The sequence below is a fragment of the Dysidea avara genome, chromosome 2 (assembly GCF_963678975.1).
Source record: "Dysidea avara chromosome 2, odDysAvar1.4, whole genome shotgun sequence".
In the NCBI taxonomy this organism is placed as follows: domain Eukaryota; kingdom Metazoa; phylum Porifera; class Demospongiae; order Dictyoceratida; family Dysideidae; genus Dysidea; species Dysidea avara.
This window is the reverse complement of record NC_089273.1, coordinates 29890282-29904124: the sequence shown is the minus strand read 5'-3', so window position 1 is coordinate 29904124 and position 13843 is coordinate 29890282. Positions and strand designations below refer to the sequence as shown.

At 37.2% G+C, this 13843-nt stretch overlaps 1 protein-coding gene across 1 annotated transcript in view; it reads left to right on the top strand.

Annotated features, from left to right (window-relative positions):
- LOC136247991 (basement membrane-specific heparan sulfate proteoglycan core protein-like) overlaps positions 1–9632 on the top strand; it is a 90416-nt gene extending 80784 nt beyond the window's left edge. The window contains exons 20-25 of the mRNA XM_066039808.1: positions 2682–2948; positions 3009–3263; positions 3310–3582; positions 8229–8495; positions 9006–9053; positions 9400–9632. Coding sequence (XP_065895880.1) covers positions 2682–2948; positions 3009–3263; positions 3310–3582; positions 8229–8495; positions 9006–9053; positions 9400–9437 — 1148 coding nt within the window. The 3' untranslated portion in view covers positions 9438–9632. The remainder of the gene's footprint in view (positions 1–2681; positions 2949–3008; positions 3264–3309; positions 3583–8228; positions 8496–9005; positions 9054–9399) is intronic.
- Positions 9633–13843: the final 4211 nt, after the last annotated feature.

The window sequence follows — 13843 nt, the reverse complement described above, 5'->3', positions numbered from 1 at the left end:
ATCTCTCTACAGGTTGATTTGTTTGTTGCTGATCGCTCTAAAGGTTGATTTGTTTGTAGCTGAACTCTCTGCAAAGTGTTTTGTTTGTAGTTGATTTCTCTACAAGGTGATTTTTTGTAGCTGACCGCTCTTCAGGGTGATTTGTTTCTAGTTGATATCTCTACAGGGTGATTTTTTGTAGCTGACTTCTCTTCAGGGTAATTTGTTTCTAGCTGATCGCTCTACAGGTTGGTTTGTTTGTAGCTGAACTCTCTACAGGGTGATTTGCTTGTAGTTGAACTCCTTACATTGTGTGTAGTTTCTAGCTGATCTCTCTACAGGGTGATTTGTTTGTAGCTGATCTCTCTACAAGTTGAATTGTGTGTAGCTGATCTCTCTGCAGGTTGATTTGTTTGTAGCCGATCTCTCTACAAGGTAATTTGTTTGTAGCTGAACTGTCTATAAGGTGATTTGTTGGTAGCTGATCTCTCTGCAGGTTGATTTGGTTTAGCTGAACTCTCTACAGGGTGATTTGCTTCTAGCTTATCTCTCTACAGGTTGATTTGTTTGTTGCTGATCGCTCTAAAGGTTGATTTGTTTGTAGCTGAACTCTCTGCAAAGTGTTTTGTTTGTAGTTGATTTCTCTACAAGGTGATTTTTTATAGCTGACCGCTCTTCAGGGTGATTTGTTTCTAGCTGATATCTCTACAGGGTGATTTTTTGTGGCTGACTTCTCTTCAGGGTAATTTGTTTCTAGCTGATTGCTCTACAGGTTGGTTTGTTTGTAGCTGAACTCTCTACAGGGTGATTTGCTTGTAGCTGAACTCCTTACATTGTGTGTAGTTTCTAGCTGATCTCTCTACAGGGTGATTTGTTTGTAGCTGATCTCTCTACAAGTTGAATTGTGTGTAGCTGATCTCTCTGCAGGTTGATTTGTTTGTAGCCGATCTCTCTACAAGGTAATTTGTTTGTAGCTGAACTGTCTATAAGGTGATTTGTTTGTAGCTGATCTCTCTGCAGGTTGATTTGGTTTAGCTGAACTCTCTACAGGGTGATTTGTTTGTAGCTGAACTCCTTACATTGTGTGTAGTTTCTAGCTGATGTCTCTACAGGGTGATTTTTTTTAGCTGAACTCTCTACAGGGTGATTTGTTTCTAGCTTATCTCTCTACAGGTAGATTTGTGTTGATTTGTTCATTGCTGATCGCTCTAAAGGTTGATTTGTTGCAGCTGAACACCCTGCAAAGTGTTTTGTTTGTAGCTGATCACTCTAAAGGGTAATTTGTTTGTAGCTGAACTCTCTCCACAGTGACTTGTGTGTAGCTGAATTCTGTGTAACTGAATTCTCTAGAGAGTGACTTAATTGTAGCTGAATTCTCTACACAGTGCATGACTTGTTTATAGCTGAACTTTCTTCAGTGTGACTTGTAATGTTCTGAATCTCTATAGTGATATATTTGCTTAACTCTCCACATGGTGACTGTCTTCTTGCTGAACTGTCTATAAGATTAACTGTTTGCAGCTGAACTCCCTACAGAATAACTTGTGATGTAATAAAATTCTATAATGGAGTAAATAAATTAGCCTAATGTTCTATTAGGGTGACTGTTCTATTAGAGTATCTCGATCTCGCATTTGCTACACGGAGTTGGCTTTCGAATCATAACTCAGTGGTTTGTAATCCGATTCTTCTGTACTACTGCAAGGACTTTCTATGAAGATTATTCCAGCTATACACCGATTTTCAGCTCATTGCTCTAAGCGGTTTGCCTAGTAGGCGTGAAAACTTATACTTTTTTATTCATAAAAATCGATCGCGTAATTGTGACACAGGTTGGGTTTTGTGTCATATCTCCGTGGTCTTTATCTCGATTACTTTCAAACCACCAAAAGGCACTCCTACGATGGTTACTCCATCTACATAGTAATTTTCAACTCATTCCATGAAGCGGTTTACCCTGTAGGCGTGACAACAAATCGATCTTGTTTTACGCGAATAATCGGTCATAACTCCTGAACCATTCATCGGATTTGTACTAAATTTGATGCTAGAATTCGCCTTTGGACTCCCTTTCTGTGTGCCAAATTTCAAGGCGATCGGAGTACGCGTTTGCTTGTTATAGCAATTTTTGCAAGTGTGCGAAAAGACGAAGAAGAAGAAAAAAACGAAGAAAAAAAAACGAAACTTTGGCAGCTCGTATCTCGGAAATGGCTGGAGCGATTTCATTCACATTTGGAATGTAGACTCCCTTGGCTGGCGGGCAACTGTGTAGCAACTTTGGTTCCAATCAGATAAGTGATCACCGAGATACAAAGGTGTGAAAATGACGTTTTCGTTCTTCCTGTCAATATACTCACGGGTGTGGCGCGCCGGCTTCTTGGGCCGCACGACACACTACCGTGTGTCTTGATAAGGATCAAAGTAGTGAAACAAGAGATGAATGATGGTATACGGTGTAGCTCAAAGGGAAAATCCTTACTTAACATTGAAAAATTTCCCACTGAGCTATACTTTATACTGTCTATCATTTGCCTCTAATTATGTTACTTTTTATCACTTGGATCCCTACTTCATTATATACTTTGTAATGATATCAGTCACTCTTCCCAAAATAATTCTTTGTGAATCATTCAGAACCTCATTAACTTAATATGCTACTCCATAAAGTGTAGATTATTACAGTGCTTGTGTGTTTCATATAGTGAGCTCACCAGAGTTTTCAGAACAACCTTCAGCACAAAGGGTTGAACTCACACAATGTGCCGCAATGACATGTTCTGCTACTTGTCAAAATGTGAAATATCAGTGGACAATTGGATCAGGATCGTTTCCTAGTAAAGTGACTGGTATAAACACCAATACTCTGGTGATCCCAGATGTGAGGTCATCTGATGACAACAGCTACACTTGTACTATTAGTAATGATGGAGGTAGTGTCACATCAAATCCAGCTAAACTAACAGTTACTGGTATGACAATTAAGTGTTACATACATGTGAACTATGTGATATGAATACTTTGGTATACAGGTCTACCAGAGGTGACTGTGAATCCAGCCATTCAGAGTGTAGAGGTTACACAACCTGCCAAGTTCACTACCACAGTGAGTGGTGTAGGGAAGGAGAACTTCACTTACCAGTGGAGACACAATGGAGAAGATATTAATGGAGAGACTAGTAATACTCTCACTATTTATAGTGTGACAAAGGATGATGGTGGAACCTATGAGTGTGTGGTTAAGAATGGGTATGGAGATTGTGTTACATCTAATATTTCTGAATTAAGTAAGTTGATGTATATTTGAAATCCAATTATGAATTTTCATGATAGAAATAAAACCTAAAATCGCTATTCATCCTAGTAGCCAAGTGATTCCCATTTTAAGTGCCCTTGATAACTTGTCACTAACTTGTGAAGCAAAAGGAGCTACAGCATATTATTGGGAAAGGCAGGATGGTAGTATTCCATCTGGTGCTACTGGAGTTAACAGTGAAACTCTCACTATTGCTAACCTAACACCAGAAGATGCTGGTAACTACCGATGTGTAGTGAGTAATGACAGTGATGAGGGTTTCTCTAATTATGCTGAAATTACTGTGATAGGTTAGTCATTATTATAGTTTACAAATGTGTACAGTATTAGAAATTTTACAGGGACAATAGAAAAGCAATGAAACAAGTAAAATTATCTGCACCTACAGCTATAATACTAGTGGACATTTAATTCCTACTTTAGCCACATATAGTAAAGCCATTACTGAAGTAGGAATTGAATGTCCACTAGTATAGGTGAAGGTGAGATGACCTCCTTTCTTTCATTGATTTTTATTTGTATGATCCATACTTAAATTTAAAATTTCTAATTTTTCTTTACTCTTGCAAATTGTTTGTTTACTCTTTGTAATAACACACGTAATCCATTACTGTTCAACCATCGCTTACTGCATCAAAGTAAGGAGTAGCACCAAAGCAGCTGAACATGTGCCAACTATCAATTACTGAAATGTGAGTTTGTGATTCTGCTTCCTTTTCAACAATTTACCACTTATTTATAGAGTGTTAAAAACAAAGAACAGTAGGAGAAGCTCAATTCAGTAACTACAGAAATTACAACTGAATGAGCACACCAACCAGCAATCATTGGAATACGTAGTGGTCATTACACTTTATTTTCAGTTATGTTCCACCCATTATACTGTGCTACAAATGCGGAACAGTACCAGAAGCACCTTTGTAATCGATCTGCGGAAATTAAAGCACTAATTCCATGATGTGTCACTGCAAATCAGCACTTATGTGGCATCAAAGAAAGAAATCTCAAAGGAGGACTAAGGTTTATGACTCCATGATGAATGCATTTTAGCTGCTGTGTTGGAAAAAGGTTCATCTCGGCTCAAAGTGACATTGAATAATGAAAAATCAAGCCTGTAGCCTTAACCACAGTGTGCCTTAAACATAGTTGAGTTAGTTAGTTAGTAAGCAGTAAATTCAGTTAAATATTTTTTTAAATCTCAAAGAGACTTGTTGGAAGAGTTTGGGATCTCTCTGAAGACATCTATGGGCTTAGCTATGCCTATAAACAAACTGTTGTGAGAGAAAGTGAGGCTAGTTGTAGGGTGATATTTAGGGCAAGAAAGCAGTGGCATTGCTACATTGGGACCTAATGTGGTCTGCGCCATACTGTCTTTAATGCCTGGTATCACGTGATCGCGAGTTTCAGATAGTGAGTTGGAGGAAAGCTAAATGTGACTACACATCGTAATTATTGTACATCAAGAATATGATGCTACTCTATGTTTAGGTGTTGAGTGAGGCCTTTCAATTCTTAATAGAAGATGCAAAGATTGTTTAAGTGATGAAGCAAGTTCCGTGACAATTTTCTTTTAATGCCCACTATGACTAAGATTGCCTATAGTGAGCTGATGATAGTAGTATAATGTATAGCTAGTTGCAAGTGATTGGTGTTTGAATCAAGAATAGATCCTCAACAAGAGATTGTCAAAGTGATGGGTAGGCCTGAGCTTATTGTGAGTCTATTATCATAACCAATGAGTATAATAATTTATGGTGAACTCTTGCATGAAAGTCATCAAACTATTAAGCTTTAAGTAACTTTCTGTGCATGGTACATCAATCCTACAGTGGCTTGCCCTTTGTAAACAAAAATTAGCTGAATGGACCCTTCATATATACATAGGCATTATGCTGTACAATAGTACTGTATATTAGGGATCATGAAGAATTTGACTTTTCTGGCCAATATATCACCACAAAACCAGACTCACATGGCATTGTGACAGTGTTTTCAGTGCAGCCAAAACCACTTCTGATAAGTTACTACAGAATTTGTACTTAACAGAATTTGTGACTGAATTTGACAAAACTTGGCTTCGACACACAAATCTTTTCTTTAGGAGATATGGCGATTTTAGTAATCATTGTGTGCCTTGTTGGAAGAGTTTGGGATACCCAAAATGCCTACAGCTGTGCCTACAGCTGTGCAAACAGCTGTGCAAAGAAACCTCCCAGTGAGAAACCTCCCAAATCAGCACTTATGTGGCATTGTAAGAAACCTCCCAGTGCCTACAGCTGTGCAAACAAATCTATTTACTAGCTATCACTGTGTGGGTGTATAAGTTTGTGATACCCAAAATATGCCCTTTTTGGGAAGCTTTTTCAAGCAGGTAATAATATCACAGGTGGTAATAATAGTGGCGGTGGGTGGGGGTGGTGGGTGGGCTTAACATAGGAGTGTAAAATGGAGCAAGAAGATGAATGGAATCCAGAGGCCAAGTTTGGGCCCTCCATGGCCCTTAAATCACTCCAAATTGATTGAGAACACTTAGTCTATTGGCGAGCTCTCTGTGAAGTCCCAGCTCACTATACACCATTACAACAAAGTCATGGTCATTTAATGGTGCCAATCTTCCACTCGTGGCTTTGATAGGGTTGGAAGAAAGCTGCTGCAGAAACCAGACTTGCCAGTCCAGAAGGAAATGCAGAGTGGAATATGATAGTGTATTAGACCAGCAATCCATTTCTGGTAAAAACACAAGTTTGATTTTGTGCGTTTGGAAGCCGGGTTATATGAAATCCGGTCACATTTTGTACTCACTGCCTGCTTGATGCCTTCAGAGCAGTGTAACTCAATAACCACTAAGACTACAGGCCTGATATTTTTACTGTTAGCCAGTGCTTCAGCCTGAATGGAGCATTTTGGCATACTGTGCAATATATACCTACAATGCATGCATCATGGACTTACCTTTGTGTCCCATTTCTTTTCACTGATAGTGTGAGGTGTCGATTTGCAGCAATGCGTATGGTTTCCTCTCTGCTAACTATCATGTTTATAACAAATATAGTCCATACTTTCTGTAGTACCTGGATGTACTGCAAAAGTGTTTTTGTACAGCTCTTCATCTGTAATACTGTGTTACAGGCTTCAGGTGGCTGAAAACGAAATGTACTGGGACCTATTTGTCCATTGTAATTGATAATTGAGGTGTACATTAAGAAGTATGTGGCATGTCAGCACCATTCTCCCTTTTGATGTGGTATGTGTGTGTTCACCAGTCATACATAATTGTGGTGCAAAAAAAATAAGCAAACATTGTCAAGGAGAAGAAAAAGTAGGATCAACAGAAACAAGGGAATAGCTAAAAGTAGTGAAACCAGAGACGTTGCCTATACCTGCAGATATACTAGTGGGTATTTAATCCCTATGTAATTGTCCACTAGTATTATTCTAATTATCTGCAGGTATAGGCAATCCCTCTTGTTTCACTACTTTTTCATTGATCGGTATTTCAATTCCTAATTTTTCCTTCTACTTATACTATTGAGATATCAATACCAACATAGTACATTTGGTGCAAGAGTCATGTAGCTGATGTGTTATAGTAAATCATTACGTCTTGTTTCACTATTAATTTATTGATTCTTATTTTTTGTAGAATGCATTTTTACCTGATGTATTTGTATTTCTATGTGCAAAATGAAAATGTGAGTTGAATGGATATTCTCTCAAAAGAATGTTAACTCTTAAACCTGCATAATCCAGAAAACGTAAACTTAATAAATACGCATGCCTTGCTCAAAGCGCTGTAACTTTCAAAGCATCCATCCTATGGCTACACTAATTACATCATTCTACTTGTGATGCTACAAGGATTAAAATGATACCTAGGATTTTACCCTAACGCTAAATGGTGAGGCCAAAAGTAGTCGTGAAAATAACTTTACAGTAAGGAAACACGCAAACCCTTTACATACCTTTATAAAATGGTCGATAACTAGATGGTAGTTACTACTATCACCTCGCAACAACTTCCATTCAATTCATTGTGAAATGTTCTATCAGGCCATATATTACTCACATGAGTAAACCCACAATCAAAATTGAACACGTGGCAAGAATTTAGAAACACAGAGATGTGACTCATTGTTGCATGTTGATTGCTTCATAAAAAGTAAGCCACTGTAGTTACAGTGTTCATTTAACCTTCTCCAAGTAGCCCAGTGAACACACTTTTAATCTAAGTGTTTTTGTAGGATCTAAGAATTAAGTTACCCCACCTAGTGTCACCATTTGCGCCCATATTGTGTAAACACGCATTTCTGAAAAGTTCTGTGCAGGTTTAATAGATCTGTTTGTTATTCATCACTTTATACACAATTTTCTATTCCATGAGCTGCACTAACAGACTCGGCTTAAAACAGTTTCTTAACATTACGCCAGTAAATATCTACCCCTTGTTATCAGAGACATTATTATAATGCTATACTACAACTGCTGATAATAACTTCACTCACAATAGTGAAGGGTCCACTAGTTAATTTTGTCACCTTTTATTATCATGTTAGCTATCCAAAATACAAAGTATACAAACTAGTGTAAAAATAATTTAAAAAAATAAAATATTTAGAATAAAGATCACAGAAAAAAGAAAAAAAATCAACCTAGCCAACATGTTAAACACACACAGATCTCTATTTCAGACTCAAAATATGCAGTTATACAACAGCATTCTCAGTATTTATCTGCTCCTGATTTATAGAAACTATTGTTTTCCCTTAGTCTTTACCAAGTCTAAAATAGAGATCTCTGTGTGTTTAACATGCATGTGCTGGCTTGTTTGACTCTTGTTCCTTTTTTTTGCTACAATCTCTATTCCCATATTTTATTATTTGAAAATTACCACTATAGCCAAACCTTGCAGTAAATTTACATGACATATTTATTATAGTCAAAGCTCCGATATTTACTACACAACCATCATCACAGCGAGTAGACCCCAAACAAACTGCTACATTCACATGTTCTACTATTGGATATGAAGTTAAGTACCAGTGGACAATTGGATCAGGATCATTTCCTAGTAAAGTGACTGGTATAAACACCAATACCCTGGTGATCCCAGATGTGAGGTCATCTGATGATAACACCTACACTTGTACTATTAGTAATGATGGAGGTAGTGTCACATCAAATCCAGCTAAACTAATAGTTACTGGTAGGCCTACAATAATAGCAACAATCTAAAACTAGTGTACCTATATTGTGTATCTGTCTTCCACTTTGCTAAAACAATAGTGGTAAGAATTCATACCCATACACTGACTGTATAAATGCATAATTGTCGTGTTTTGTAGAACCATTCTTGATTTTACAGGATTTAGAGACCTTTTTTCAGCCAATTACTTTTCAGTTTCAAACTTGAAGTCTACAGTAGTTTCACTGCTTGCTACTATCACCATGGATTTGAATGAAGCAATTAAAATATAAAGTACTGGTGTATGCACAACTATGCATGCTAAGACTTTTACAAATTTCATGTGGGAACTTGTAGTCTCATGTAGTTTCATGCACTGCAATGACTTATTATACCGAGATGAATATTATCAGAAAGAAAAGAGGCTTTCTGCACGTATTTACTAAAACACATACCATACTTTAAAATTAGTATGTATCCTGTTATAATGCAATATTGCAATTATAACTTATCATCTTTTTTTTTATCCAGACAAAGGAAACTACATGTTAATTGGGGGACTGATTATTTTGTTGTTAGGTGAGATAATTTCTGTATGCTACACTATAATTGTATGTCCTGCTGAAATCTGTTGGTAATAGACAATTTTTTCTAATATTGTATGCATTGAGAGAAACATTAATGGCACTGTTTTGTGACTTGTATCGATGACCACGTGGCACACCACAACCACTCTATTGGTCAATAACTACTATTCTATTTAAAGCCTGCACACATGCACACTTACATCTCATAATAGGCACATATTAGTTCATAGGAATTAATTAAGACTACATACATAATCATAGCGGTGTAATGAAGTCAATAATGCATTAAACACCTGCATAACAATATCTGTTTATAATATGCTGTTACTTTATTTCAGCACTACTGATATCATTGGTGCTGTACATTTCATCATAAACCTCCCTCACATTTTATTTTCTTGTATGCATACACCTTTTTCTATTTTTATTCAATATAATTACATATTTGTGTGTTTTGTAGTGGGTTTTTCCTCTAGTCTTACTGCACAATGTGTTTCCATCTATAAAACTAGAGGTTTTTTCCCTTGTACTCACAGAAAATAATTATTATGTATTGTAGAAATTTAACTCCATACATTTACATATTGTTTTGTTTAAATATATACATTTTTTTTGAAAAGAATATAAATCAATAATAAATGCTCAAACAGTGGGCAGAGAAGCAAACTCTGCCCAATCTTCTGATGAGTGAATTGTTATGTATTTGTAATGCACAGAACTCAAACATGAGTGTATGTGTGCATATATAAATTAGACAAATTGTTTGTAAATTCATGTAAACTAGAAGAGTTAACTATACTAGTTTACATGAATTAGTATAGTTAACTCTAACTAACAGAATTGTTATCATATTTGTGTTAATTAACTATTATTTGTTATCATATTTGTGTTATTAGTTAACTCTAACTAAAATATTTGTGTGTTTTGTAGTGGGTTTTTCCTCTAGTCTTACTGCACAATGTGTTTCCATCTATAAAACTAGAGGTTTTTTCCCTTGTACTCACAGAAAATAATTATTATGTATTGTAGAAATTTAACTCCATACATTTACATATTGTTTTGTTTAAATATATACTTTTTTTTTGAAAAGAATATAAATCAATAATAAATGCTCAAACAGTGGGCAGAGAAGCAAACTCTGCCCAATCTTCTGATGAGTGAATTGTTATGTATTTGTAATGCACAGAACTCAAACATGAGTGTATGTGTGCATATATAAATTAGACAAATTGTTTGTAAATTCATGTAAACTAGAAGAGTTAACTATACTAGTTTACATGAATTAGTTAGTTTTCCTGTCAATATACTCGCGCAACCCCGTGAGTATATTGACAGGAAGAAAGAAAACGCAATTTTCGCACCTCCGTAGCTCTGTGCTGCCTTGATGAAACAACACGAATTTTGCTGTGGACACTCCCTCCACCTTCAGCATTCCACATTCCAAATTTGAGCGAAATCGCTTCAAGCGTTCCCGAGATATGCGACTTCAAAAATTGGCTTAGTTTCTTCGTTTTTTTTTCTTCTTATTTTTCTTCCTCTTTTCGCACACTTACAAAAACTGATATAAAACGCGAACGCCTTATCCGATCGCCTTGAAATTTGGCACACAGAAGGGGGATATAAAGGCGCATCTCTGTACCAATTTTGGCTGGAATACGATAAACAGGCAAAGAGTTATGAGCGATTATGCACGAAAAATAACACCAATATGTTGTCACGCCTACAGGGTAAACCGCGTATGGGAAGAAGCTGAAAATCGGTGGGTGAATAGGTTAACTATTGAACCTCAAACCTTTTGTGGTTTGAAAGAAATCGAGCTAAAAACCAGGAAGATACAACGAAAAAACCAACAGTGTGTAACAATTACGCAATCGAGATTAGCTAATAAAAAACAACTGCTTGCCACGCCTACCAGGTAAACCGCTTGGGGTAATGCTTTGAAAATCGCTGTACAGATGGAGTTATCATCTTAGAAAGGCTCTTCAATGGTGTAGAAGAATCAGACTTAAAGCCACGGAGTTATAACACGAAATCCAACTTGGTGTAGCAAGTGCGAGATCGAGATACTCTAATAGAGCAGTCATCCTAATAGAGCAGTCACCCTGAACAGAATTCAAGAGATCAGTTAGAAATAAGTAACCTGTATAGAGATCAGCTACAAACAAATCACCCTGTAGAGAGTTCAGCTACAAACAATTCACCCTGTTCAGACATCAGTTAGAAGAAGTTTTCTTGTAGAGAGTTCAGTTACAAACAAATCACCCTGTTGAAAGATCAGCTAGAAGATGACACCTTGTAGATAGTTCAGTTACAAAGAAACCACCATGTAGAGAATTCAGCTACAAACTAGTGACCCTGTAGATACATCAGCTAGAAGAAGTTACCTTGTAGAGAGTTCAGCTACAAAGAAACCATTCTCAGACTGTAAAGAGCTCAGCTGCAAACAAATCACCTATACAGAATTCAGGTACAAACAAATCATCCTGTAGAGAGATCAGCTAGAAGAAGTTACCTTGTAGATAGTTCAGCTACAAACAAATCGTCCTGTAGAGAGATCAGTTAGAAGAAGTTACCTTGTAGATCGTTCAGCTACAAAGAATTCACCCTGTAAAGAGATCAGCTAGAAGAAGTTACCTTGTAGAGAGTTCAGCTACAAAGAAACCATCATGTAGAGAATTCAGCTGCAAACAAATCACGTGTAGAGAGTTCAGCTACAAACAAATCACCCTGTAGAGAGATCAGCTAGAAGAAGTTTCCTTGTAGAGAGTTCTGCTACAAACAAATCACCCTGTAGAAAGATCAGCTAGAAGAAATCACCTTGTAGAGAGTTCAGCTTCAAAGAAACAATCATGTGAGAGTTCAGCTACAAACAAATTGTCCTGTAAAGAGATCAGCTAGAAGAAGTTACCTTTTAGAGAGTTCAGCTACAAAGAAACCATCATGTAGAGAGTTCAGCTACAAACAAATCACCCTGTAGAAAGATCAGCTATAGAAGAAATCACCTTGTAGAGAGTTCAGCTACAAAGAAACCATCATGTATAGAGTTCAGCTACAAACAAATCACCCTGTAGAAAGATCAGCTATAGAAGAAATCACCTTGTAGAGAGTTCAGCTACAAAGAAACCATCATGTAGAGAGTTCAGCTACAAACAAATCATCCTGTAGAGAGATCAGCTAGAAGAAATTACCTTTTAGAGAGTTCAGCTACAAAGAAATCACCCTGTAGACAGATCAGCTAGAAGAAATTACCTTGTAGAGAGTTCAGCTACAAAGAAACCATCATGTAGAGAGTTCAGCTGCAAACAAATCACCTGTAGAGAGTTAAGCTACAAACAAATCTCCCTGTAGAGAGATCAGCTAGAAGAAGTCACCTTGCAGAGAGTTCAGTTACAAAGAAACCACCATGTAGAGAGTTCAGCTGCAAACAAATCATCTGTTGAGAGTTCAGCTACAAACAAATCTCCCTGTAGAGAGATCAGCTAGAAGAAGTTTCCTTGTAGAGAGTTCAGCTACAAAGAAATCACCCTGTAGAAAGATCAGCTAGAAGTAGTTACCTTGTGGAGAGTTCAGCTACAAAGAAACCATCATGTAGAGAGTTCAGCTGCAAACAAATCATCTGTAGAGAGATCAGCTACAAACAAATCTCCCTGTAGAGAGATCAGCTAGAAGAAGTTTCCTTGTAGATAGTTCAGCTACAAACAAATCTCCCTGTAGAGAGATCAGCTAGAAGAAATTACCTTGTAGAGAGTTCAGCTACAAAGAAATCACCCTGTAGAAAGATCAGCTAGAAGTAGTTACCTTGTAGAGAGTTCAGCTAGAAGAAGTCACATTGTAGAGAGTTCAGCTACAAAGAAACTACCATGTAGAGAGTTCAGCTACAAACAAATCACCCTGTAGAGAACTCAACTACAAACAAATCGCCCTGTAGAAAGATTAGCTAGAAGAAGTTACCTTATAGGGAGTTCAGCTACGAACAGATCACCCTGTAGAGAGTTCAGTTACAAAGAAACCACCATGTAGAGAGTTCAGCTGCATAAAATCAATCGCTCTGTAGAGAGTTCAGCTAGAAGAATTCACCTTGTAGAGAGTTCAGCTGCAAATAAATCACCCTGTAGAAAGTTCAGCTATGAACAGATCACCCTGTAGAGAGATCAGCTAGAAACAAGTCACCCTGTAGAGTTCAGCTAGAAGAAATTACCTTGTAGAGAGTTCAGCTACAAAGAAACCACCATTTAGAGAGTTCAGCTGCAAACAAATCACCCAGTAGAAAGTTCAGCTATGAACAGATCACCCTGTTGAGAGTTCAGTTAGAAACAAGGAATCCTGTAGAGAGATCACCTAGAAGTATCACCTTGTAGAGAGTTCAGCTACAAACAAATCACCTGTAGAGAGTTCAGCTACAAACAAATCACCCTGTACAGAGATCAGCTAGAAGAAGTCACCTTGTAGAGAGTTCAGCTATAAAGAAACAACCATGTAGAGAATTCAGCTGCAAACATACACCCTGTAGAGAACTCAGCTACAAACAAATCGCCCTGTAGAAAGATCAGCTAGAAGAAGTTACCTTGTAGGGATTTCAGCTACAAACAAATCATCCTGTAGAGAGTTCAGCTACAAAGAAACCATTCTTTAAAGAGCTCAGCTGCAAATAAATCACCTGTACAGAATTCAGCTACAAACAAATCACCCTGTAGAGAGATCAGCTAGAAGAAATTACCTTGTAGATAGTTCAGCTACAAACAAATCACCTTGTAGAAAGATCAGTTAGAAGAAGTTACCTTG